This window comes from Pan troglodytes, chromosome 13 (genome assembly GCF_028858775.2).
Source record: "Pan troglodytes isolate AG18354 chromosome 13, NHGRI_mPanTro3-v2.0_pri, whole genome shotgun sequence".
NCBI classification, from domain to species: Eukaryota; Metazoa; Chordata; class Mammalia; order Primates; family Hominidae; genus Pan; species Pan troglodytes.
The window spans coordinates 127,950,026-127,975,574 of NC_072411.2; the positions used below are offsets into that span (position 1 = coordinate 127,950,026).

A 25,549-nucleotide genomic window follows, 5' to 3' on the forward strand; every position below is an offset into this window, starting at 1 on the left:
TAATGTGTTCGTGGGTGGTCATATGATTTGGTAAAATCCGTAAAAGTAGGGCTATTTTGACTATGGTCAGTTGAGAGTGATATCTTTTTCTACTCTAAATTACTTTCCATCCTACTTCTTGTTTTGGGGGCTCTGGAATGGCTATGGGAATTTTGGGGATTTGGCTAAGAAGAACTTGGATTGGATATACATTTACTTTAGCAGGGTATTTTCATGTGGCTCACATAATTCATAATTTCATATTTTATTTTTTGGTTAAAAACATCCCTCTTCCATCTATATAAGCTTCAGTCCTCATAAAATTTGGAGTTGCCTCTCATTCTCATAGATATTCATAGATATCCAAAGGGATATAATTTCCATAAACTAAAACAAACTGCAAAGGGAAAAATAAATCAGAAAAAATAAAAATCATAAAATATGGACTACTTCAGCTGCTTGCCCTTCCCTCATCCCTTCAAACAAAAGAAAACAAACAAGAGAATATGTATAGTTAAAAGAGTAGAGCCATTTTACCAACCATTTCAGGGAAATATGATTTGGATATCTAGGAAACCCTTAGGTCCAAAGGCTATATTAAGCATCTTATATACATCACCAAAATAGTCTCATTTCCCGAATATGCTCATTTCCTTTACCATATGATTACTGCAATATTTATGAGAATTGATGAAATTAATCTACTTGGAAAGTTAAGCACATATGTTCACATAGAAATGACTAGGTAAGAAAGAGAGTTAAATATAACTTAAAATATCAATGTACACCTCCTCAGCTCCAAAAGTTGCCCTTCGTTGCCTGCTGTATGAAAATCTAGCTGGGCCCTTTACATTAGTTTTTCTATATAGCTGGTATGATGTTAAGCTTTGTAAGCAGAGGGTGATGGAGCGACACTGCAGGAAGAAGGTCCTCTCTTCCTGGTTCTTTTTATCACCTACTTCTTACTCTTATTGTGCAGCTGCCAGCAGGATGTTTATGAGTCATTTGTAGTGTGCACCTCCATCTTATTTCAATGGAACCCCAAAGAGATATTTTTTGCTTTTTTAGGGACTATGAACCAGGTGTGTCCCAGGGAACCTAGAAAACATCTCTGCCATCCAGTTGGTCACAACCACATTTGTCTCCTGAAGTTGGATTCCTGCCTTGAGGAAGGGACTCTCACCTTCCACATATGTATTTCTCTTTTGAGCAATCTCCCCCAACCCTAGGGAAATGTTTAGGATTCTCTTTACTGCTTTTTAGATTTTCTCTATTAGAGTTAATAGTTCTTTACTTCAAATTTTTCCCATTCAAATTATTGTGTAGTTTTTGCCTCCTAGTTGAATTCTGACCGGTACACTTTTTATTTTCTTTACTATTATCATTGTTTTTCATTTTTGTAAACAGTTTTATAAACTATTTCTACTATCCCCATAATATAAATTTGCATTTTATAAATCTTATAGTCACTTTACTATTGATGACAGCAAAGCATTGAAACTTGTGATAAACTTTTTGAGCCAAAATAAATATTGGTTGATTTTGGTCCTACTTACTTGTTAGATGTCTTAATACATCCTGTATATATTTTATTGGGGTATTCTTAATCTTTTGCTTTTAAATAAAAGACATTTGAAATTTGGCAAGTTCTCCAATTTTATTCCCCTCACTTCCAAGATTTTTGTTAATATTAAATAAAATTAAATTTAATGCATTTGATACTTTATAAAACTGAACACAGGTAAGAGAGTTGGTCTTGAGGTGGAAGAATGGCCTTATATCATCTGAAGTTGGAAAGAAAGAGCAAAGGGTAAAGATATGAAGAATTTTGTTGAGAATGAGGCAGAATATTAGGTGAGTTTCTGTTCTATGTTCTTAATTATCCCCAAACAGAAAGATACAAGGTCGTCTGCTATCCAGAAAAGGTAGAAGACTTGATGAGAATGAGCACAACAAAGAGGGAGATGGCTATGGTTAAATAAAATATTTTCCAGTCTTCCTAAGAATGCTGTTTGTACCAGGATGCTGTTCTATAGTGTCCGTCAGCCCTCAGGGTGGGGCTGGTTAGGGAGAGCAGACTGCAGGACTGATCTGCTAGATGGTTATTACAATGGCTGAGTAGCAGTAGTTTGGACATGAAAGAGATCAGAGGCTAATCCTTTTTTAAAATTCATTTTTTCTCTTCTCTCTGTGTATATCACTGAATTGCATTTCCAGAATCATACTTGGATGTGGCCCTTGACTAAATTTAAAATGTGAATAGAGAAGATGAGCATCCATGCCAGCCCAGGCTATGGAAGCCACTTAGATGTGCTCTGTGGTGACTTTGACCTCTCCAAGCTGACTAGGGTGGGCTCCCTCAACTCCCACACTAGGCAACTTAGGAAGCTGCATGCTGAAGATGGCATAGTGTCCTTCCACTAGTTTCTCCATCAGTATATAAAACTGAGTTACCTCTTCCCCATCTATGCACATTTATTTCACTTGGAGCTACCCTGGACCTTTACAGAAAGGGAAAATAATCTATTATATTGACTTGTTACATGTGTGAATCCATTTGTTGTACCATTGTCAGCCCAGGCTGCTACAAGATAACATAGACTGGGTGGCTTAAATAACAGAAATCTATTCCTCACCATTCTAGAGGCTGGGAAGTCCAAGATCAAAGCTGCCTGCTGATTCAGCTCCTGGTGAGGATCCTCTTTCTTGTTATACCCTCAGAAGGTGGAGAGGAAGGGAGAGGAAGCCAGCTCTCTAGTGTTTCTTTTAATAAGGGCACTGGTCCTATTATGAAGGCCCCACCCTCATGATCTAGTTTTCTCCCAAAGGCCCTATCACCAAATTCCATTGCATTGGGAACTAGGGTCTCAGCATATACATTTTAGAGGGACACAAATATTCAGTTCATAGCTACTGTTCAACCCCCACCCTAATAAATATAACTGGCTTGGTCCATAGGAGGCAGTAATATGGCAAAAGAGCTAAATATGTATTGTTTCCATTTTTCTATGAGAAATAACATTGTTTTCTGTCATTTTACATTATAAATGGTTACAGCAGATAAAAATGTATGAATGAATAAGTAATAAATTAGAGTAGAGTTTGTATTCTTCTGGAGAAAAGGCTCCATGATGATACCAAGAACTATACAATTATTGTTCTTTCTTATAAAATAAAATATTGTAAATATTTTACTATGTATAATGCATAAATACAGAATGTGAAAGTTAGCTGTTCTGATACCGTCTGGGTTTAAGCATATTATTTTCTAAAATATCAAATAGTATAATTACATTAATACAATGCATAAAACTTATTTTCCAGTGTAATGTTTCTCTCTGTGCAAGGGGCATCCAATAACTTTTTGGCCTCTCTCTCACTTGCCTTCTATATTCTTCCCTAGGGAAGGAGGAATCACATCATTTTTGGTTTGGGACAAAAACCTGGCTCAAATGTGTTGTGTGTCTCACAGAGGGCATGCATTTTGATCTGCTTCTATTTCAGAATATACATTTTTTTCAGCACCACACCACACCTATTCCAAAATTGACCACATACTTGGAAGTAAAGCACTCCTCAGCAAATGTAAAAGAACAGAAATTATAACAAACTGTCTCTCAGACCACAGTGCAATCAAACTAGAACTCAGGATTAAGAAACTCACTCAAATCCGCTCAACTACATGGAAACTGAACAACCTGCTGCTGAATGACTACTGGGTACATAACTAAATGAAGGCAGAAATAAAGATGTTCTTTGAAACCAACGAGAACAAAGACACAACATACCAGAATCTCTGGGACACATTCAAAGCACTGTGTAAAGGGAAATTTATAGCACTAAATGCCCACAAGAGAAAGCAGGAAAGATCCAAAATTGACACCCTAACATCACAATTAAAAGAACTAGAAAAGCAAGAGCAAACACATTCAAAAGCTAGCAGAAGGCAAGAAATAACTAAAATCAGAGCAGAACTGAAGGAAATAGAGACACAAAAAACCCTTCAAAAAATTAATGAATCCAGGAGCTGGTTTTTTGAAAAGATCAACAAAATTGATAGACCGCTAGCAAGACTAATGAAGAAAAGAGAGAAGAATCAAATAGACGCAATAAAAAATGATAAAGGGGATATCACCACTGATCCCACAGAAATACAAACTACCATCAGAGAATACTACAAATACCTCTATGCAAATGAACTAGAAAATCTAGAAGAAATGGATAAATTCCTCGACACATACACCCTCCCAAGACTAAACCAGGAAAAGTTGAATCTCTGAATAGACCAATAACAGGCTCTGAAATTGTGGCAATAATCAATAGCTTACCAACCAAAAAAAGTCCAGGACCAGATGGATTCACAGCCGAATTCTACCAGAGGTACAAGGAGGAACTGGTACCATTCCTTCTGAAACTATTCCAATCAATAGAAAAAGAGGGAATCCTCCCTAACTCATTTTATGAGGCCAGCATCATCCTGATACCAAAGCCTGGCAGGGACACAACAAAAAAAGAGAATTTTAGACCAATATCCTTGATGAACATTGATGCAAAAATCCTCAATAAAATACCGGCAAAACAAATCCAGCAGCACATCAAAAAGCTTATCCACAATGATCAAGTGGGCTTCATCCCTGGGATGCAAGGCTGGTTCAACATATGCAAATCAATAAATGTAATCCAGCCTATAAACAGAACAAAAGACAAAAACCACATGATTATCTCAATAGATGCAGAAAAGGCCTTTGACAAAATTCAACAACCTTCATGCTAAAAACTCTCAATAAATTAGGTATTGATGCGACGTATCTCAAAATAATAAGAGCTATCTATGACAAACCCACAGCCAATATCATACTGAATGGGCAAAAAATGGAAGCATTCCCTTTGAAAACTGGCACAAGACAGGGATGCCCTCTCTCACCACTCCTATTCAACATAGTGTTGGAAGTTCTGGCCAGGGCAATTAGGCAGGAGAAGGAAATAAAGGGTATTCAATTAGGAAAAGAGGAAGTCAAATTGTCCCCGTTTGCAGATGACATGATTGTATATCTAGAAAACCTCATTGTCTCAGCCCAAAATCTCCTTAAGCTGATAAGCAACTTCAGCAAAGTCTCAGGATACAAAATCAATGAACAAAAATCACAAGCATTCTTATACACCAATAACAGACAAACAGAGAGCCAAATCATGAGTGAACTCCCATTCACAATTGCTTCAAAGAGAATAAAATACCTAGGAATCCAACTTACAAGGGATGTGAAGGACCTCTTCAAGGAGAACTACAAACCACTGCTCAATGAAATAAAAGAGGATACAAACAAATGGAAGAACATTCCATGCTCATGGGTAGGAAGAATCAATACCATGAAAATGGCCATACTGCCCAAGGTAATTTATAGATTCAATACCATCCCCATCAAGCTACCAATGACTTTCTTCACAGAATTGGAAAAAACTACTTTAAAGTTCATATGGAACCAAAAAAGAGCCCGCATCACTAAGTCAATCCTAAGCCAAAAGAACAAAGCCGGAGGCATCATGCTACCTGACTTCAAACTACACTACAAGGCTACAGTAACCAAAACAGCATGGTACTGGTACCAAAACAGAGATATAGATCAATGGAACGAAACAGAGCCCTCAGAAATAATGCTGCATATCTACAACCATCTGATCATTGACAAACCTGACAGAAACAAGAAATGGGGAAAGGATTCCCTCTTTAATAAATGGTGCTGGGAAAACTGGCTAGCCATATGTAGAAAGCTGAAACTGGATCCCTTCCTTACACCTTATACAAAAATCAATTCAAGATGGATTAAAGACTTAAATGTTAGACCTAAAACCATAAAAACCCTAGAAGAAAACCTAGGCATTACCATTCAGGACATAGGCATGGGCAAGGGCTTCATGTCTAAAACACCAAAAGCAATGGCAACCAAAGCAAAAATTGACAAATGGGATCTAATTAAACTAAAGAGCTTCTGCACAGCAAAAGAAACTACCATCAGAGTGAACAGGCAACCTACAAAATGGGAGAAAATTTTCACAACCTACTCATCTGACAAAGGGCTAATATCCAGAATCTACAAAGAACTCAAACAAATTAACAAGAAAAAATCAAACAACCCCATTAAAAAGCGGGCAAAGGATATGAACAGACACTTCTCAAAAGAAGACATTTATGCAGCCAAAAAACACATGAAAAAATGCTCATGATCACTGGCCATCAGAGAAATGCAAATCAAAACCATAATGAGATACCATCTCACACCAATTAGAATGGCAATCATTAAAAAGTCAGGAAACAACAGGTGCTGGAGAGGACGTGGAGAAATAGAAACACTTTTACACTGTTGGTGGGACTGTAAACTAGTTCAACCATTGTGGAAGTCAGTGTGGCGATTCCTCAGGGACCTAGAACTACAAATACCATTTTACCCAGCCATCCCATTACTCGGTATATAGCCAAAGGATTATAAATCATGCTGCTGTAAAGACACATGCACACGTATGTTTATTGCGGAACTATTCACAATAGCAAAGACTTGGAACCAATGCAAATGTCCAACAACGATAGACTGGATTGAGAAAATGTGGCACATATACACCATGGAATACTATGCAGTCATAAAAAATGATGAGTTCATGTCCTTTGTAGGGACATGGATGTAACTGGAAACCATTCTCAGCAAACTATCGCAAGGACAAAAAACCAAACACTGCATGTTCTCACTCATAGGTGGGTATTGAACAATGAGAACACGTGGACATAGGAAGGGGAACATCACACTCCGGGGATTGTTGTGGGATGGGGGGAGGGGGGAGGGATAGCATTAGGAGATATACCTAATGCTAAATGACGAGATAATGGGTGCAGCACACCAACATGGCATATGTATACATATGTAACAAACCTGCACATTGTGCACATGTACTCTAAAACTTAAAGTATAATAATAATAACATTAGAAAAAAAAAAGAAAGTCAGTGAACCTAGCAGCAGACATTTGGCCTTGGTAATATATTGTCATCTCATAGTTCATGACTTTGAAAACAGGCAAATTGTTAAAGATGAATTAAGGTTTAATACATATTCAATAGAGCAATTTTTTTTCTCTGTTTCACAAACCTTATTCCTTCTAGGAAAAAAAATGGTTGGAAACATGTTTGTGCATATTCTAGATCAGGCAGCCAGAAATAGTATGTAATACATTGATATATAGTATTCCCTCGGAAAAAATAAAACTGGGGGAGGAACCTTCCTGGTCCCAAGTGTCCACATGGCAGGGAAAGGCTGAAGCTGAGTATCCCATCTGTACCCAAAGCAGATCCTCTCCCATTTGCTCTACTCTCTCCCCCTCCCTACTGTCTTCCTAAGCCCCACTTCATTCGGTGATATTACCAGCTTGACATCTGTTTGAACTCTGTTTCTGGTACTGTGCTAGTTTTCCCTCATGGTGGTGTGCATTCTGGGAATTAATAAACAAACAGTGATTACAGACTTGCTTCATGGGACTTGGTTTTATGAGGATTAAGGATGAACTATTCTCAAGAACAATATCCACACATTAGCCATTGAGCGCCAATAATGTAAATATATCAGTGCCTTCCAAATTTCCACAAATTCAGCCCTCCAGAAGCAGACACTGAGACAGACTTTGGGATGCAAGGTCTTTGTCTGCGATCAGCAAATGTGAAGGGAAAGGTGAAGAACAGCACTCGGCCAAGGATGAAGCTGAACAGTGATGGAGGCCCCACAAAGTCTTGGCCAACCTTTCAAGAGGCCCTGAAGGGAGCTCTGGAGCTCTGAAAGATCCTATATTGGGTCCAAATGGTCTGTTTTTTACACTTCTCAGCTCCGGAAATAGCTGTAGAAACAGCCCTGGGGAGTGCATAGCTGGAGCCAACAGCTTCCCTCACTCTCTGCAGCTGGGCTGCAGTCTGCTTGAAGGGGACCTGAGTGGCACCACCTTGACTCCACCATACACATTAATCTAAAATTTCAACATCCAACAAGATTCTGTATCAAACTTGATGAGTTGACTCTAACATTCATCTAGATTTAAAAATGTGTGAGAATAGGCAATACAAAATTGAAAATGAACAAATGGGGAGAAGTTGGCCTGATAGGTTTTAAAACACTCTATGAAAGTCCAATAATTAAAATTGTGTCATATTGACACAAAAAAAGAGTAGGGGAGGTAAAAATAACAGAATAGAGGTCAGAGAGAGCAAAGTATATTATATCTATATCTATATGTGTGTATGTGTGTGCATATATATATATATATGGAATAAACATAGAATGCATGTGGCATGTCAAGTCAGCAGGGAAAAAAGATTATTCGACAAATAGTGGGAATAGTTGCTTATTCATTCAAACAAAAATTCATTTTGGTCTCTACTTTATTAAAATAAATTCCAGTTACATTGAGGAATAAAGATAAAATACCCCTCAAAACTATAATGGCATTTTATAAATAATTTAAGTCATAATAGAATGTAATACATTTTATAATGCTTTGCTGAGTGGGGAAAGAGTTCTTACATGCAACAAATTTCAAATTCCATATATATCAAGAAACTGATAAATTTACTCTATGAAAGTAAAAACTATGTGCAATGAAATACACACAAATCAAATGAAAAGGCAAAAGTTAGTCCAGAAAAAAATTGCAAAATTTACAACATACCCAAAGTAAAAATGTGTAACACATAAGAGCCCCTAAATATCCATGTGAAAAAGCAAAATAATAGAAACATGCAATTCAGAGTAGACCCAAATAGCTAATACACAAAATATAGTCAAATCAATAACCAGAAAATGCAAGCTAAACAACACTGGTAGATATTTATAGATTATCAGATCCTGCACAAATTAACATGATTGATAGGTCATATCTAATTTGGCTACACTATGAGTTAATGCGTATTCTCATGACCATTTCTTTCTTTCTTTTTTTTTTTGTTTTTTAGAGACAGGGTGTCACTCTGTGACCTAGGCTGGAGTGCAGTGACATGATCATGGCTCACTGCAGCCTCAGCATCTTGGGTTCAAACGATCCTCCCATCTCAGCCTCCCAAGTAGCTGGGACCACAGGTGTGTGCCACTATACCTGACTAAATTTTTTGTTCTAAATTTTTGGTAGAGATAGGGTCTCTCTATATTGCCCATGCGTGGACCATTTCTAATAGAATAAATTGCTACAACCTTTTATTTTTTATTTTTATTTTTGTATATTTTTTAAGATGGAGTCTCACTCTGTTGCCTAGGCTGGAGTGCAGTGACACGATCTCAGCTCACGGCAACCTCCACCTCCCGGATTCAAGCGATTTGATTCTCCTGTCTCAGCCTTCTGAGTAGCTGGGATTACAGGCACCTGCCACGATGCCTGACTAATTTTTGTATTTTTAGTAGAGATGGGATTTCACCATGTTGGCCAGGCTGATCTCCAACTCCTGACCTCAAGTGATCCACCGGCCTCAGCCTCCCAAAGTGCTGGGATTGCAGGTGTGAACAACCACGTGTGGCCACTACAACCTTTTTAGAGGACAGTTTGGCAGTATTTGTCAAAATTGCCTACACAAAAATCTGCCTGTGGGTATAAAATTGTACAATATAAATATAAATGGGTGTGTTGCCATTATTTTGTATTCGTGAACAACTGGAAGCAATAATTCTATTACGAAAATGATTAAACTAGCCCACAATACTGATTGTATATCAGTACTGGGTATGAGTTGAGAAGTATTTGAGTATGTCGCAGTAGTAGACAACTCCAAAATCTCAGTGGCTTAAAACAAAAGGTGATGTCTTGCTCACACAGGGTACTCTCAGGTCAGCTGGGGCTCTGCCTTGTGTTCTCATCCAGGGGCCAGGCAGACAGTGCCACCACCAATCTGGAGTTTTATATCGTATTCCTAGCAGAAGAGAGGGTGTGGTGCCTTGCAGACAGCTCTTAAAGCTTCCACTTAAAAGTGATAACATGTCTCTCCCACTCACATATCATTCACAGGGAAATACCTAACCTCAAGGGCACTGCAAATTAAATCTACTGTGTGTTTCTTAGAAGTACAAGAAATTAAGGAACTACTACTCCATGGAATAAAAATATATTATACCTAAAAAGAATGAGGCAGATAAATATGTTCATATCTCAATTTAAAAGTTCCAGTGTAGTTCTACAGTGTATTTAAATTCCATTGCTATCTTGAAAATACATATATTTGTATATGTATATATACATTCATGTAAATGAATTGACAAAGTTTTGAAATTGTAAGACCAACCATTAACAAGAAGATTGTGGCACAGCGTTGGTTGGGAGTAGTGATGGGATACTTTAACTTTTACTTTATATACTGTAATATGTTTTTCAAAGTATAATTGTAGAAATGCATTAATATTGCTTGCCTGATTTAAAAACTAATTTAAGAACGTCACCAAAGTTTCTTGGACCTTCTTTTTCCATTTCTTTAGATGGAAAAAAATAATTATCAAGAGGTGAACTGGAAAAATAAAGTTACTATCTGCATCTTATAAGTCCCAAGAAATATTTGTGTAGATTTACTATCTATATCTTGTATTTCCCAAAAAATATTTGTGTGAATTTACTCTCTATATTGTTTATGTCCCAAGTAATATTTGTGTGGATTGGTGAAGATGCATTCTATAATATTAGCTGTTCCCAAATCAAGGAGTCATTAACTTTTATCAGACCAAAATATATTTTCCTAGGAAATTTTAGCCCTTGGTCTCTTCCCTGTGGCTCTCCCATTTCTTAAAACAAAAGAGTTGTTTAGGAAAAAAATCCTGGTCCTTTTCCTCAATAGTCATCACAGTCATCACTTACACACACACACACACACAGAAACACCATCCCTACCACCCCCCCAAAACACACCCCCAACATACACACACAGGGTTGTTGATTGTCCTAAGCTAATTCATATATATATCATATATATTAATATATGTATATCTACATATCTATTTATGAATGTATATATCTATATATGTGTATATATGTGTGTATAAAGATATCTATATAGATGTGTATATATGTGTATATCTATATAGATATGTATATGCATACATATCAGACACACACACATATATTTATATGATATGAATAGATTTATTATAAGAATTGGTTCAGGTGATTATGGAGGCAGCCAGGTCCCAAGTCCCCAGATCTGCAAGGTGATTGGCAAGTTGGAGACCCAGGAGGACTGATGATGTCATTTTAGTCCAAAGATTGGCAGGGTGAGACCCAAGAAGAGCTGATGTTTCCATTCAAGTCTGAAGGCAGGAAGAAAACAATGTCCCAGTTTGAAGGCACTCAGGCAGGAGGAGTTCCCTCTTATTCAGGGAAGGGTCAGCCTTTTGGTTGTATTCAGGCCTTCAACTGATTGAATGTGCCCCACGCACCTTAGAGAGGGCAACCTGCTTTACTCAGTCTATTGATTTAAATGTTAAATAAATAATTTTTAAAAACCCTCACAGAGACACCCAGAATGATGCTTGACCAAATATCTGGCTACCTCGTGGTCTAGTCAAGTTGACATAAAATTAACCATCACAGAAGCCTCATAGTACAATGAACTTGCTTCTGCAACTGCTAGTTTAGCTAGATGTTAACTTTGTAAAAAATAGATTGTGGAAATGTATAAGCCACCGTGCTTATCCTCTCACAATTTTACCATGTGTAAGCCTATCAGGAACTGTATTTTAATGTCATGATAAATCTGTGCTCAGTTTTATATATCTTGGTCTCTGTGCAATAATTAACCTGATTCTTAAATAAATTGTAAAAAAGCTTCAAGAACATTTTATGAAATTCCCCTTGGTGGCATTAAGTACTAAGGAAGCTAATTGATTCCTTAAATTTTCAGTTAAGCCAGTGTATTCTTACTTACATGTTGCCCAATTATCTAATCCATGTTTATCAAAATAGATTTGCCCTCTTACTTAGTAAACTTTATTTGAATTTTCTTTTATTTTATTATGCTTTAAGTTCTGGGGTACATGTTCAGAAGATGCAGTTTTGTTACATAGGTATACACATGCCGTGGTGGTTTGCTGCACCCATCAACCAGTCACCTACATTAGGTATTTCTCCTAATGTTATCCCTCCCCTAGCCCCCCACCCCCCAACAGGCCCTGGTGTGTGATGTTCCCCTCCCTATGTCCATGTGTTCTCATTGTTCAACTCCCACTTATTTGAATTTTCAGAGAATAAATTGCCTTCATGAATTTTTCTTCATAAGCTTTTATCTTGTAAGTCATATTAGGAAACTTTGTTCATTAACTACTTAACTTTTCATCTTGGATTATAGATGAAGAGGAAAACCTCTGAAAATATAATTCTAAGGAAATTGGATGTGATATATTCCATCCAGAAAACAGTTTTGTTGAATGATCACTGCTCAGGAAGACTGTCAGAAATTCTTATCAATGCACTTGGCTAAAAATCATCAAGGCAATAATTTTATGGTACTTTATATTTTCAAGTAGAATTATATTTATTAAGCCTGATTAGTAGTCAATGGACCTATGAAGCTTGAAGCAAAGTAGTATCAGATTCATCAATCAAAGCATTGGAGGGTTAGAGGATTTTGCAAGATTATGTAGCCAGCACTCTTCCCATATTTAGACCTCAATGGTTCCAGGTTGTAAGAATCTATTCCACAATATTTTAAAAGCCCTCAGGATTCCCTAAGAATTTATTACCAAAAAAAGTATTGTATGGCAGCATGTAGCAATAATAAAATAGGTTTATGATATTTTTAAGCACAAAACTGAGACACTTTGATGATTTGTCTTTCTCCTAATTTCAAAAACTCATGAAATACTTGCTAATAACTACTTTCTTATTTCTAGAAGATCCTTAAAACTTTAATGAGAACGGTTAGAGCATCTACTTAAAATAACCACAGCTCCGACTTAATCCATTTAAATGGTCTTCCAATAAGAGAGGAAAGCAAAAAGGAGAAAACCAGAAAAAAAATCAGAAAAAAATGTCTGATATTTGCAGGCCACCTGAGGACTGAGCATGAATTTGAACAGCCTTTAAGAGCTGCCAGTTCATCGGAGTCAGCAGCACATGGGAATTCAGCCTCCCAAGTGGCAGAAACTCTGCCTCCTCAGCCATCCTCTTAAAAGCCCATTTTCTCCAGCAGATCCCTGAAGGGCTGAGATGAAAGACATGGCATAAACAGGACTGGCCTTCAGATGCCCACAATATCTGGGAGACCTGAGGTTAGAATTAATAGATACGGGTATCTTTAGCTGTTTTTGTCTCCAGACATCTTGAGACCAGGTCAAATTTAGAAACAATTCTATTTGAGGAACTAAACCAGAAAGATTTATCAGTTAGGGTCAGGTTCAATTTCAAAAATATTTTTGTTTGGCCAGCTTTGCTTTCCAGCTTTGCTTTAGGAAAGCGTGGGTTTAATGTTTGGTAAAACTCATTTACTAATTAAGGCTATTCTGTAGAACTATTTTCCAGCTCAAGTTGGAATTAAGATTCAGACATTTTTGGAGTGTGGTACATTGATCCTCAGGAAGTTATTGGAAGAATCAATTTTCTGGAGAGGTTTGGTCTAAAGGATCTTCTACACACAGGGTAAGGTAGTTAAAAAAGAAAAGCAAAATTAGATAAAATGTGCTAATTATTGAAGGACAATCCTAAATTAGAGATTTGGAAGAATCATAGAGAATGGTTCTTTCCAGCAGCTAAGAATGCTCTGAACTGGGGGCAAAGGGTGAGAGTTCAGAAAAAATAGCATACAATAAATCACTGATATTCGTCCTTGGTAAAAGGACTTGTGCCTCCTAGTCTCTTCTAAAGCTTACATTCTTGAGTGTGGTGGGGTTGGGGATGAGTGTTGGGTGTTGGAATTTCTATGGAGTTTGGGGAAGTCAAACACAGAGAAGATTTTTATGGTATTTCTATCAAAAACCCTAGAGTCTAACAAGTCTCATAGAGTCTGTCACATATGACCCAGGACCAGAAGGGTACCATGGAGGTGTAAAGTTAAGAAAAAATTTCACTAGCGTAACAGGAGGTGAAAGAGCAAGGCAAGTGTGGGAATATTGGGAAAGTAGGGGTGAGGGTTAGGACAACTCATCATCAGAAGTGGTTAAGGATCAACAGATCCCATAAGAATGCTACGGAACAATAAATACTTTATGTATATTACTAGTGTGATAAATGGTCAATATAAAAGCTAAAAGCAATGATCACAACTATCAGACTTTGGGACCAGGAATGGAGAATGTGCGTTGAAGTGCATTTAAGGTAACTCTTCTTTCAGAGTGAGGGGGAAATAGGTGTCATCTTTATTAAAGAGTGTCAATAAGCATATCATTGACAATTACAGAGGGAACCATCATAAGATCTAAAAACAATCAAGATGAAAAGAGATTCATAGACAATGGATAAGGAAATAAAGAAACAGACCAATGTTATACTTTAGCCTAATTTTTTTCTGTACAATTTAATGTTACTATGAGCAAGAATTACTATAATAAAGATGCAATGACAGTAACGATAATATCATTTGTGTAGTGGTTAAATCCATGGAGGTAAGTATGCCTGGGTTTTAAATCCAGCACTTATTCAGAGGCTTGAGAAACTTTCTTTAACCTCTCTCATCTTAGTGTCTTCACGTGTAAAATCAGGGAAATTGTAGCTTATTCCTAGGATCACTGCAAGGATTTAATCAGTGAGTCTGTTCTCTGAAAGTGAATCTGTGTACAGCATTTAGACATATGGTAAATGCTATGGAAATATTAGGCTTTACTGCATAATACTTCTGATCCTTAACAGATTTATATTTGTCTACATAATGGTGATTCCTAAATCTACATAACTGGGGTTTGTGATGGTTAATTTTATGTATTAATTTGAGTGGACCACATGGTGTTCACATTAAACATTGTTTCTGGTGTGTCTGTGAGCGTGTTTCCAGACGAGATCAGCATTTGAATTATTGGTCTTAGCAAAATAGAGTGTCCTCCCCAATGTGGGTGGGCATTGTCCAATCCATGGAGGGTCTGAATAGGTTGAAATGTGGAAGGGGGACGCACCCCTTTTGTTCCTGCCTCACTACTTGAGTTGGGACATCTCATCTCATAGCCTCCTGTCTTGGGACTGGGGTTTACATCACTGGCTCCATGACTTTCAGGCCTTCAGGCTGAATTACACCACGGGCTTTTCTGATGCTCCGGTTTGCAGATCTCAGATGGGGGACTTCTCAGCCTCCACAATAATGTAAGCCAACTTTTTATAATAAATATCTATATATGTGTGTAATATATGTGTTTTTTATATATATATATATATGAATGAATATGTATATATAGATATGTGTGTGTGTGTGTATATATACATATATATCCTATTGGTTCTGTTTTTCTGAAGAACCCACACTAATACAATTATATCAACTTCTTCCAAATGGGTTACTTCCTCTTCATCCCACAGCCTGAGTGCCAGGTTAAGATCCCACTGTATCTCACAGGGTTCACTGCAGTAACTCCCTTCCAGGCCTCTTTCCTCTCCCTAGGCTTTCAGTCCTCTAACTCCTTCTCCAAACTTCCTCCAAAAGATTTTGCTAACTTGAACAGATTCCTCTTTCTCTATTAAAGTCTTTGATTATTCTCAATTGTGTAAGGAGAGTTTCCACTTCTTGGTAAAGCAGAAAATCTATTTTGCTCTCCTGCCTTCTGATCTTAACATCTCGTGAGCAAGCCATGCTAATTTTTTGTATTTATCCAAAAAATCTATAGAGATAATAGTTTCATTCTATAGCAATTGCGCCTCATCCAACATAGATACTAGGATTTCAGTACATGCTTACTGAATGAATGAATGAATTAATGAGATAATAGAACTATAATAACGCTGTTGTTTGCTTGATTCTAGGAATAGATAACGTTTTTTCTAATCCTGAAGGTCTCAAATATTACATTTATAAGCTTCTGTGTCATATAAGTCCAATATGATGAAAAAATAAAAACCAATCTTTTCCCACATGTTTGGGGCTCATAGTCTTACCCAGAGTTGATCCTAAATACATATTTGTTAAATAATACATGAATGGCTAAGTGGATGAATGAATTAATATGTGTTCACTCTGAGCTCAATAATGCCTATTAAACAAAGTTAATTGAATTTAACTCCCAGCTGTATTTGAATTTTCACATTTTTAGAATTAAAAATTTCAATCCCTAGTATAGTTAAATGTCTTGGTGTTCTTAAAATAGGTGACATTTAAATGCAAAATTAGAGCCCAAAATCGTGTATTCAATGTTGCATCTTACAGTTCAGTGTATAGAATCTTTTACTCTATTAAAAGCATTCACCCCCAAACATTAGTCTCCTTTTCAGCCTTCATATGTTCTTGCTATGCAAATGGCACAGAGAATCCCAGCTCACCAGGAGTTGTAAAGGGCCTTAGTCCCATCACCTGTGAGCGTGAACGCTGTGAAGGCAGATCTTTTCAAAGCAGAGTGGACGAGGGCCCAGACAGTTTAAAGCGGGTGTGTGATTAATGTGGGATGGTGAATGGTAATGGCTGGGATCCAACAAGCACAGGAAGACAAGGAGAGGAGCTCAGCTCAGTGGAAAGACCTGGTTGTATGTAAAAAAGGCTGATAAGAAAAAACCTCAATAAATTGTTGGGTCTTTAAAATACCAGGTTAACCTGGAGAATTGGGCCAAAGCTTAGTGGATATGAACCAGCTTCTGAGTTTCTTTTATTCTCCCTCACTTTTTCAGTATCAAAGCTATTACCAAAGACTGGAGGGGCATATCTCTTGCTTTCTTCTTCAGGATGGGGATATTAGGAGCCTCTGAATGGAGTTGACATGACGAAAAACAGCTTGAACTTTAGAAAAGCAAATGAGTTTATCTCATTTCAATTACAGGGTTTTATGTCTCCTATTTAGTTATAAGAAGGCAGTATAAAAATTTAATTGCCTAGAGGCAGAAAACTGTGACAAACCTTATTCTTACTCCCTATGTTGCTTCTTGGATTTTGACAGCATGAGCTCTGGGTATAATTTCAAAGTGAACTAAGTAAAAACACCACTGAAAGGGAGTGGTAAAGTCAGTCAGTGATAATCAATAGAAGTAATGAATAAATAAATCTGACCCTGAAGTCAAAAAGGAACTTAAAATTTATTTCTTGTTTCTAGATAAGAATGGCAATTAAAATAATAGTTCTATTCCTGGATGAGACCATGGGTTAATGCATACTTTAAAGTGACTTAGGAGTTGATTTGGACCTTAACAATTGTGACACAGGAACTCTGAGATAAAACAAGTTTCTTCGGGTCTCTCTGCGATTCTTTCATCTGGGCCAGATTTTGACTTCAGTTTTAACAACTAGCTAGTCTGTACATTCATTGCAGTAATCACATTTCAAAAGTATGCATTTTTCTTTTGTAATTCTCTACTTACTCCTCTAGAAGCTGTTCTGCTTCTGAGGTTACACCAGTTCTGTCCACTCTAATCTATCAGCACATAGCATGGTACCTGACATAACTTGTGCTTAATTAATGGGTGCTGAGTAAAAGAGTAATGGGGTGCATTTGAAGACTAACTGTTGGACAGAACAAGTCTTTGGAGGACAGCACGAGTATCAATAGTTGGTAACTGCAAAAAAGATTTTGGTGAAATTCAAGTGAAGACTGGTTAAAATTTTCCCAAAATGAAATAAATTCATTTATTAATTTTGGGAAAATGTGAGCTGTTGAATTCCCTTTTACTTAGGAAAAATTTTATACTGGATCCTGGTAACAATCAAGGAGCAATGTATTGCTCAGGACATACAAAGCCTTTGATGACATAACCTTCCACTGTCCCTGGGCTTCTCCTGACCTTTCAGGCTTTTCTTCCTTCCCAGTCCATTTGCATTTCCCACTCTGTCCTTCCTGATTGTCTCCATTGCTTTTGTCGGTATGCTTCCTCTCCCTGGAACACTTATCTCCTCTTTGCAAGTAATCTCACTACCATTCTCTACATTTTAGAGTTAAAACTTTTGAGCATCCCTTCTGTGACTTGTGACCTCACTCTTTCTTTCTAACCTATTCCCTTTGGTAACTATCTCACTGCATTTTATGTATGCATTTTCCTTTTTCCCGAAGAGCATGAATCTATTGAAGTCAGAGATAATTTCTTATATCTTACTGAATCCCCACCATGGAAAATAGACCTCATGCTTCTCAGGGTATCAACAAATGATGGTAGAATGAATAAATCAGTGATTTTTGGCCTAAGCTGTAAAGATTGCCTTGCTGCTTATGATGATTAATTTCATGTGTCAACTTGACTGGGCCATGAGGTGCCGTTATTTGGTCAGACATTATTCTGAGTGTTCCTGTGAGGGTGTTTTGTGATGCTTAACATTTAAATCAATACATTGAACAAAGCAGATTGTCCTCCCCAAACTGGGTAGGTCTTGTTCGATCAGTTGAAGGCCTGAATGAAACAAAGAGGTTGACCCTTCCCTGAATACAAGGAAATTTCTCCTGCCTGACTGCCTTAGAGCTGGGAGATTGCTTTCTTCTTGTCTTTGAACTTGAATGGAAACATCAGCTCTTCTTGCATCTTAAGCCTACCAACTTTTGGACTGAAACTACATCATTAGCCCTTCTGGGTCTCCAATTTGCCAAATACGGAGCTTGGGACTTCTCAGCCTCCATAATCATGTGAGCCAATTCTTTACAGTAAGTCTTTCTTGGAGGATGCTGACTAATCCACTTCTTGTCAGTCAAAGCAAAGTAACTTGGAACATTTCTCTCTTTGACTTTCTAATTCCTCCTGATATTTTATGTTTGGATATAGTGATCTAGGTGACTGAGATTTTAAGATAAGTATTTGTGACCTATGAGTATTTTCTTTTCCTTTATTTTCCTTTATTTTCATACCTTACCTGTGCCACTTTCTAGCTCTTCCTTATAATAAGTTTAATATGTATAAATTGAAAACATACAATTGTAGAGAAAGAACATGTTTTTCTTATGAATTTTATAAACATTTTCAACAACAAATGTTTAATAATATTTCTGCATATTTATATATAACCTATTTCCCTATCAATTATTTTTCAGTGATTCTAACTTATTGCTTTTTAGGAGCTTTGGAGATTTGAAAGATTAGTCCTGTACTTTCAGTGGTCAATTATTTTTAAAGGATTTCATAAAACTTTAAATGCATTTTATCTACTTGAATACAGGTTTACAGCTGTATAAAAAACTAAATGTTCATTGACAGTCAAAAAAAGAAAGACAGAAATGTTTTATAGAGAGAATTAAAATATTAAGGCCCATATTTGGGGGGATAGAAGTATAATAAAACTCTAATTATTTAGAATTCTGTTTTTTGCAGCATGGAAAGAATGCCTGAGATTATGGATGACATTAACAGTTATGATGATAATGACTGAAAATAAAAATAAAATACAAAGATAGGCTTTGGAAATTAAGTCACACTTAAAACTACTAATAATACTCGATATGCTGTTGGTTAGAAAATTAATCAGAAGTAAAATAACATTATTGTTTTGGAATTGTGTTTGGACCTTAACACTGTTAGCAAGAGAGAGATGTTTCAAAAATATTAAGATCACGTCATTCTATGGCTTAGCAATCAACAGTGGTTTCTTGCCTTTGGCACAAAATCCAATTTCCGATTTTAATCCATACATTCCTATTTGCTCTGGTCCCTGCCTATGTATTCCTGTTCATGAAGTTTCAGCCCTCATGACCACATTCTTGCCAAGTTTATTTCTTCTTCAGTGTGTTTGTATTTTCTGTTTCTCATTATTCAACTGCTTTTTAGCAAATCTTATTGGTTTTTGTCTTTCAGATCTGAACTCAGAAGTCACCTTCCTGGCCTTCTCTGAGAATCTGATTTGATATGTGGTCCTTCCCTTCTGCTCCAAGCAACAGTCTATACATCACTGCATTCATTTTCTTAAAGGCACTTATCAGAAATATTTTCTTCATTTATTTATCTGAACTACCATCTTAGAATTCAAATTCCATGGGAGTAAGCGTCCTGTCTGTCTCATTCACTGCCACATTTCCAGCTCCTGGGAAGCTGCCTGACAAGAAGCAAGAGGGGAGCTAGAATGATCAAATGGGTTCCACATAAATCGTAATGTTGTCAAGGCCTTCCGGAAAAACCCTTAGAGTTAGCATTTGAGAATCTTTGCAGAGTGAATAATCCACTTTGTTTTTCCCTTTTCCCAAATACCACCACCAAATTCCACTCAAGGCATTTTCCCTTTCATCTCTCTTTCAGTGTTTTAAGTTGGGTATCTATTTCTTATTTCATAAATTTGCAGATTATGTGAAGATGAATTATATAGATATTTTATTCAGATGATGGACTCAAGATCTTATCCAGAAAAACCTACATCTCACAATAGGCAGTAGACCATTTATAACACGATTGAATTAAGTCACTTTAATATCATAGGTGATATTCATCAAAGGATGCTACAATAAACACAATCCAATGCATTCTTATCCATATTTTATAATATATTTAAATAATTAAGTGGATATTTAATAATTGGGAATGGGCTCATGTTATAAAAAACAATCCTTAAAAGTCAGGATTAAGTTTAAGAAAATTCAAAGATACATTTCCTCTATAAGGAGATTGAGATAAAAATCACTATTACTGGGAACTAGAAGTTTAATTTTTCACAGAAATTACTTGGTTGTGCTGAGATTTGTGGGTTGTCAAATCAAAGATGCTGCCTGCAGACACTTGAGAATAAATGCTTCCTTGAAGTCACTGGATATGCTTTTCATAATGTCATTTATACTTGACTCTTAGAACATTAAAAAGTGTAAATCATTCTTCAGAAACTAAATGAGGTAGCTGTGGCAAAAATTCAGTTTTGGCTGTGCTTTTGGCAGATTTCTGGGGCAGGCCTCTACCTGGCCTCAGAAAGAGGATTACTGTCACTTGAAGAGCACTTGAAGTAGCTCCTTGCCGAGATCACCATGATCTTCAATGGATTTGTATCATGATTGGATTGTAGGGGTGCTGGAAAAATGCCCTGCCATTATACTCTCTGAATCACCCTTAGTTTATAAGGAAAATAAACTCTAATTTATGCTAAGGAAAAAAATTCAAATATGCATATAACTCTAGTATTTCTTTCTTCAATCAATTTATTGAATATCCACTAGGTGCTAAAGAAGCTACCTGAAAGATTAATAGGATACAATTATACAAGCAACTAGCAACTTAGTGAATGGGATAAATATATCTGCTTGCAATGATGATATATTGCAACATGAATATTGTAGAGAACCAAACTCAACTTGAGAGAAAACGTGAGATAAACATTTCTGTAGAAGATCAGTTGAGTCTTAAAAAAAATTAGGAGGGTTTAGTAGTTCAAGGCAGAGTGGAGAAACACAGAACATTTGATGCAAAGGGGCACACAAGTGAAAGCACAGATCGTGGTGTGGTGTTTCAACAGTGAAGTTTAGGCATTGTTGACAGTTCACAAAGTGTCAAGCAGTAGGTGGCAGAAAATGAGTATTCAGAGGCAGATTAAGACAGTGATATGAAAAGCTTTGCTAGGAAGCTTGACTTTTCAAAAATTCACCATGCCTTTTCTGTATGCTTGATACTAAGAAGTTAGAAAGGTACACCTCATGTTCCCCTGCCCTCCGCAACAAAAACGAGTGTACCCTTCACATGTCGAGCACCAAGGACTCCAGAGAATGGGTCTTTACTTCAGGTGTGGACTGGACAGAGTTTGCTTTGGGGAGGGAGTTGGGAATACCTCATAGATCATTTCTTGTTTTCTTCATTCACTGCTCAGGTCCCAAGGCAGGCCCTAATTTTCCATTCTCTAGTGCTACCCTCAAGATGGTCTGCCTTTCTATGTGGTCCTTTCATCCCCGTCTCTATCCCTGGTCTGACCTGGGATGTTCTCCACCCTGTAGCCTAGGATCTCTGCAAAAAGAAGAAAAAAGATAAAGACATACCAATTTACTGTATTTCCTCGATTTCAAACATCTTTTAGCTAGCCAAGAGTAGCTGGTTTGGAGAAAAAGTAAGAAAATTTTGCTTAAAGAATCTGTCTCCTGGCCGGGCGCAGTGGCTCACGCCTGTAATCCCAGAACTTTGGGAGGCTGAGGCGGACGGATCACGATGTCAGGAGATCGAGACCATCCTGGCTAACACGGTGAAACCCCGTCTCTACTAAAAATAGAAAACTCAGCTGGGCGTGGTGGTGTGCACCTCTAGTTCCAGCTACTCGGGAAGCTGAGGCAGGAGACTGGCGTGAACCTGGGAGGCGGAGGTTGCAGTGAGCCGAGATCGCGCCACTGCACTCCAGCCTGGGCGACAGAGCGAGACTCCGTCAAAAAAAAAAAAAAAAAAAAAAAATCTGTCTCCTTCTCCTACGTTACCTGCTGTTAAAAGCAATATAAAATAGTCCCTTCTGTTATTTGGGAACTCCTCTGGTTAAGCCATGAAAGAAGTACGTACTTTGCCCTCAGAGGATTTTGCTGGACATAAGTGAAAAACCTTTAAACCAGTATGAGCCATTGAAGGGTTTAAGCAGAAGAATGAAGAAGACTTGCTATCTGGATTGTTTTGACAGGTGTTTGGCAGCACGTGGATGATACATTGAGATGGACAATCCTGAAGTCAGGGATAACAAAATGCAGCAATTTTCATCATGGCAGGAAACTCTCCTTTGGGAAAGGGGTGAGCTGTCAGAATATCGAGGGGATGAGTGTGGCTTTAAAAAAAAAACAGTCATTTTACTTATTGTTTTCATTCAACAAACTATGTGAAAATTAACCTAACAAGATCTCATTTACTTTTGGTGATGCACTGTATTCGAAAATAGAGGTAGGAGAGACATGATTAGGAAGATCTTCAGAAAGTTAATATGGGAGGCTGTAGCGCATTCAGATAGGAAAATGAAAGAGGCATTTGGATGTGTAGTCCTGAAGCTTAGAAAAGGAAGCTGTGGTTTAAATTTAACTGGTCAATAGTTAATCTCATGAGATCGTGTATCCAGGGTGGATGGGGATACTGGGAGAAAAATGAGAAGGCAAGCTTGATTGGTGACATAAAGATAAGGAAAAAAAAAACACACACATCAGAGAAGAAGGAAAAGAGGCATCAAGAAAAGTCTTCAGTACTCAACAAGGGTTATAAAACTACTTCCTGCCCAAAGCAATTTTTGAGATTCATTCTAGACTCCATATCTAGGTACTGCATTATGACTTGGGTTCTCTCCTTCAACAACAAGAATGGATTGAATTATTTCCATGGGCGGGGAGTATATACTGTACAGGATATTGATTGGTGTCTTTTTCCTGACTTAGTAATCTAGACAATGGCTTATGTTATGTCCATAAGAGTGAAGGTTCAACTATCATATACCACATATAGTAAATATGTATATATGTTATAGATATATATAGATATATATGTCCATATATGTATATATATGTATGAGTGTATGTGTATAAATTTCTTGATTGAACTGTGAATTTGAGATAAATTCTACTTGTGATATTCTCCTAAATATAATTTGGATTCCTTTCCAGTACCCATAAGGAAACATTTGAGATTTCAAAGTTCTAAACCATAGAATCTAAGCGTATTAAATGTGCTAATGAGAAGATAAAATAACCATATGACACAGGCATGACTATGAGAGTGATGTGCAAAGCTGCATGAACTAACTCACATCCCTTGGCATAATCCTTTCTCCCTTGACTAAAACACATCCCTTTAGGAATGCTTTCTATTATTTTGAGCAGGGAAAGTTCTTTCCGTCAGATCGTATGTGATTTCAAATGAAATATATGAGATACAATAAAACCCAAGCCAACACCATTAAACCCATCTAGAAGGAGTGTTACATCCTGGGTTTGTCATAGGTGTAGTTTAAAATGCCTACAATGATTCAAATCCCTTAATTTTCATTTTAGTTAGTCAATTATGGTGCTGGGACCTCCCAAAATACCCTAGTTGTTAGATATTCCAAGATGGCACAAGAGAATGCCCGGGATATTCTAAGTGTAATATAAACTTGTTGATGTGATTCCCTAATTATGGAAGGGAGGGGTTTCATATTGCTCAATAAGATGGTGCTGCCAGTAAAATTTGCAGAGTGATTAATCAGGACTTTATTTCAAGTTCAGGCAACAAATTTCAACTTGACAAGGTCTGCCTATTCTATTACTTCTCCCTGAATTCTGTTTCTAGGCCTGTGGTCTGAGCATATGACTGTAGAGAAGCCAGTGTCAGATACCCTGTGGTTGTCGGGGAGCATCTCTTTGCAGGGTCTTAACCTTTCCCCCTGGCCTCTCTCCTCTGTGAGGTCCTGCCTCTTTTTAATGGGTATCTTGTGTTAGGCACCTCCCTAGTCTGAACCAGAGCTGCCACTCCACGGGAGGAAGGGATGCTTTAGATCTTGATATGAAAAAGGAAAAGGGGGCAAGACCTCACTGTGACCTTATAGCATGACTTTGATGCAAGGGGTCTTAATGGCAATCAGATCTTTACATAGTGAAGATTAACCTCTTGTTTGCATAGTGCCTGTCTCTTGTTAGGTGTTACCCTGCCTTGCTTTGCACTGCATCATAGAAGAAATGTTTGCTATTGCCTTAGCCTGGATGGAGTGAGGGTCTGTGTTCAGCATAGAACGGGATAAAACCTACCTGCTCTACTACACAATCAGAACAATTACCATTTGTTCTTTGATCCCTGAGGTTTCCTTGGCTTGGTGGGGGATGGGGGTCTACACAAACATTTGCCTGAGACACTTTGAGAAAATACTCTGCTTATTTTATTAGGTATGAAGATCAAGGGTATATAGATCGTCAAACAATTTAAACCCTTTGGTTTAGCAAATATGGTTTTTGTTTCTACACTAGCGTGTTTATACATATATTCCTCTATGCAAATGTATGCTAATATATATACATGCATATATATGTGTGCTTTATATATATGAGAATATGTGTATGTATGTATGTACATGTATACCTACCTATTTATCTATCTACCATGCAAAGATAGGTCCTGAAGTTTGGGATCTATCTTTGCATGATAGATAGATAAATAGATACGTACGCATGTACATACATACATACATACATACACATACTCGCAGAGTGAAATTGGTCTGTATAGTTATGTAGTGGTAGCAAGGAAAGTCAGGAGTAACTCATAAACTGTTATGAGGAGAAGAGTGAGCCAGAGAAGGACTCTTGGGGGAAAGGAAGAAACCTAGACCAAGATAGGATATCAGAGATTGAGGAAAAAGATAGCTCATGAGAATTTCTCTTCAATGGAGTTGGTCAATATAGTTAATTCATTTTGATATCAAATATTCACAATTTGCTTCTTGTTTTGTGCTGAGGCACAGCAACAATTTTCACCACCTCCAACTTTTATTGAGAAGTTTCGCCTGCACTAGCTGCATGAAGAAGATGCCAGCTGGAGCCCAACAGCAGGGAAGACTCAACCAGCAGTGGTGGAGTGGGCAGCAG

General features: G+C 37.3%; 1 protein-coding gene across 1 annotated transcript in view; it reads left to right on the forward strand.

Annotated features, from left to right (window-relative positions):
- Positions 1–22,318, forward strand: part of NYAP2 (neuronal tyrosine-phosphorylated phosphoinositide-3-kinase adaptor 2) — a 333,066-nt gene extending 310,748 nt beyond the window's left edge. The window contains exon 8 of the mRNA XM_054679437.2: positions 19,866–22,318. Coding sequence (XP_054535412.1) covers positions 19,866–19,871 — 6 coding nt within the window. The 3' untranslated portion in view covers positions 19,872–22,318. The remainder of the gene's footprint in view (positions 1–19,865) is intronic.
- Positions 22,319–25,549: the final 3,231 nt, after the last annotated feature.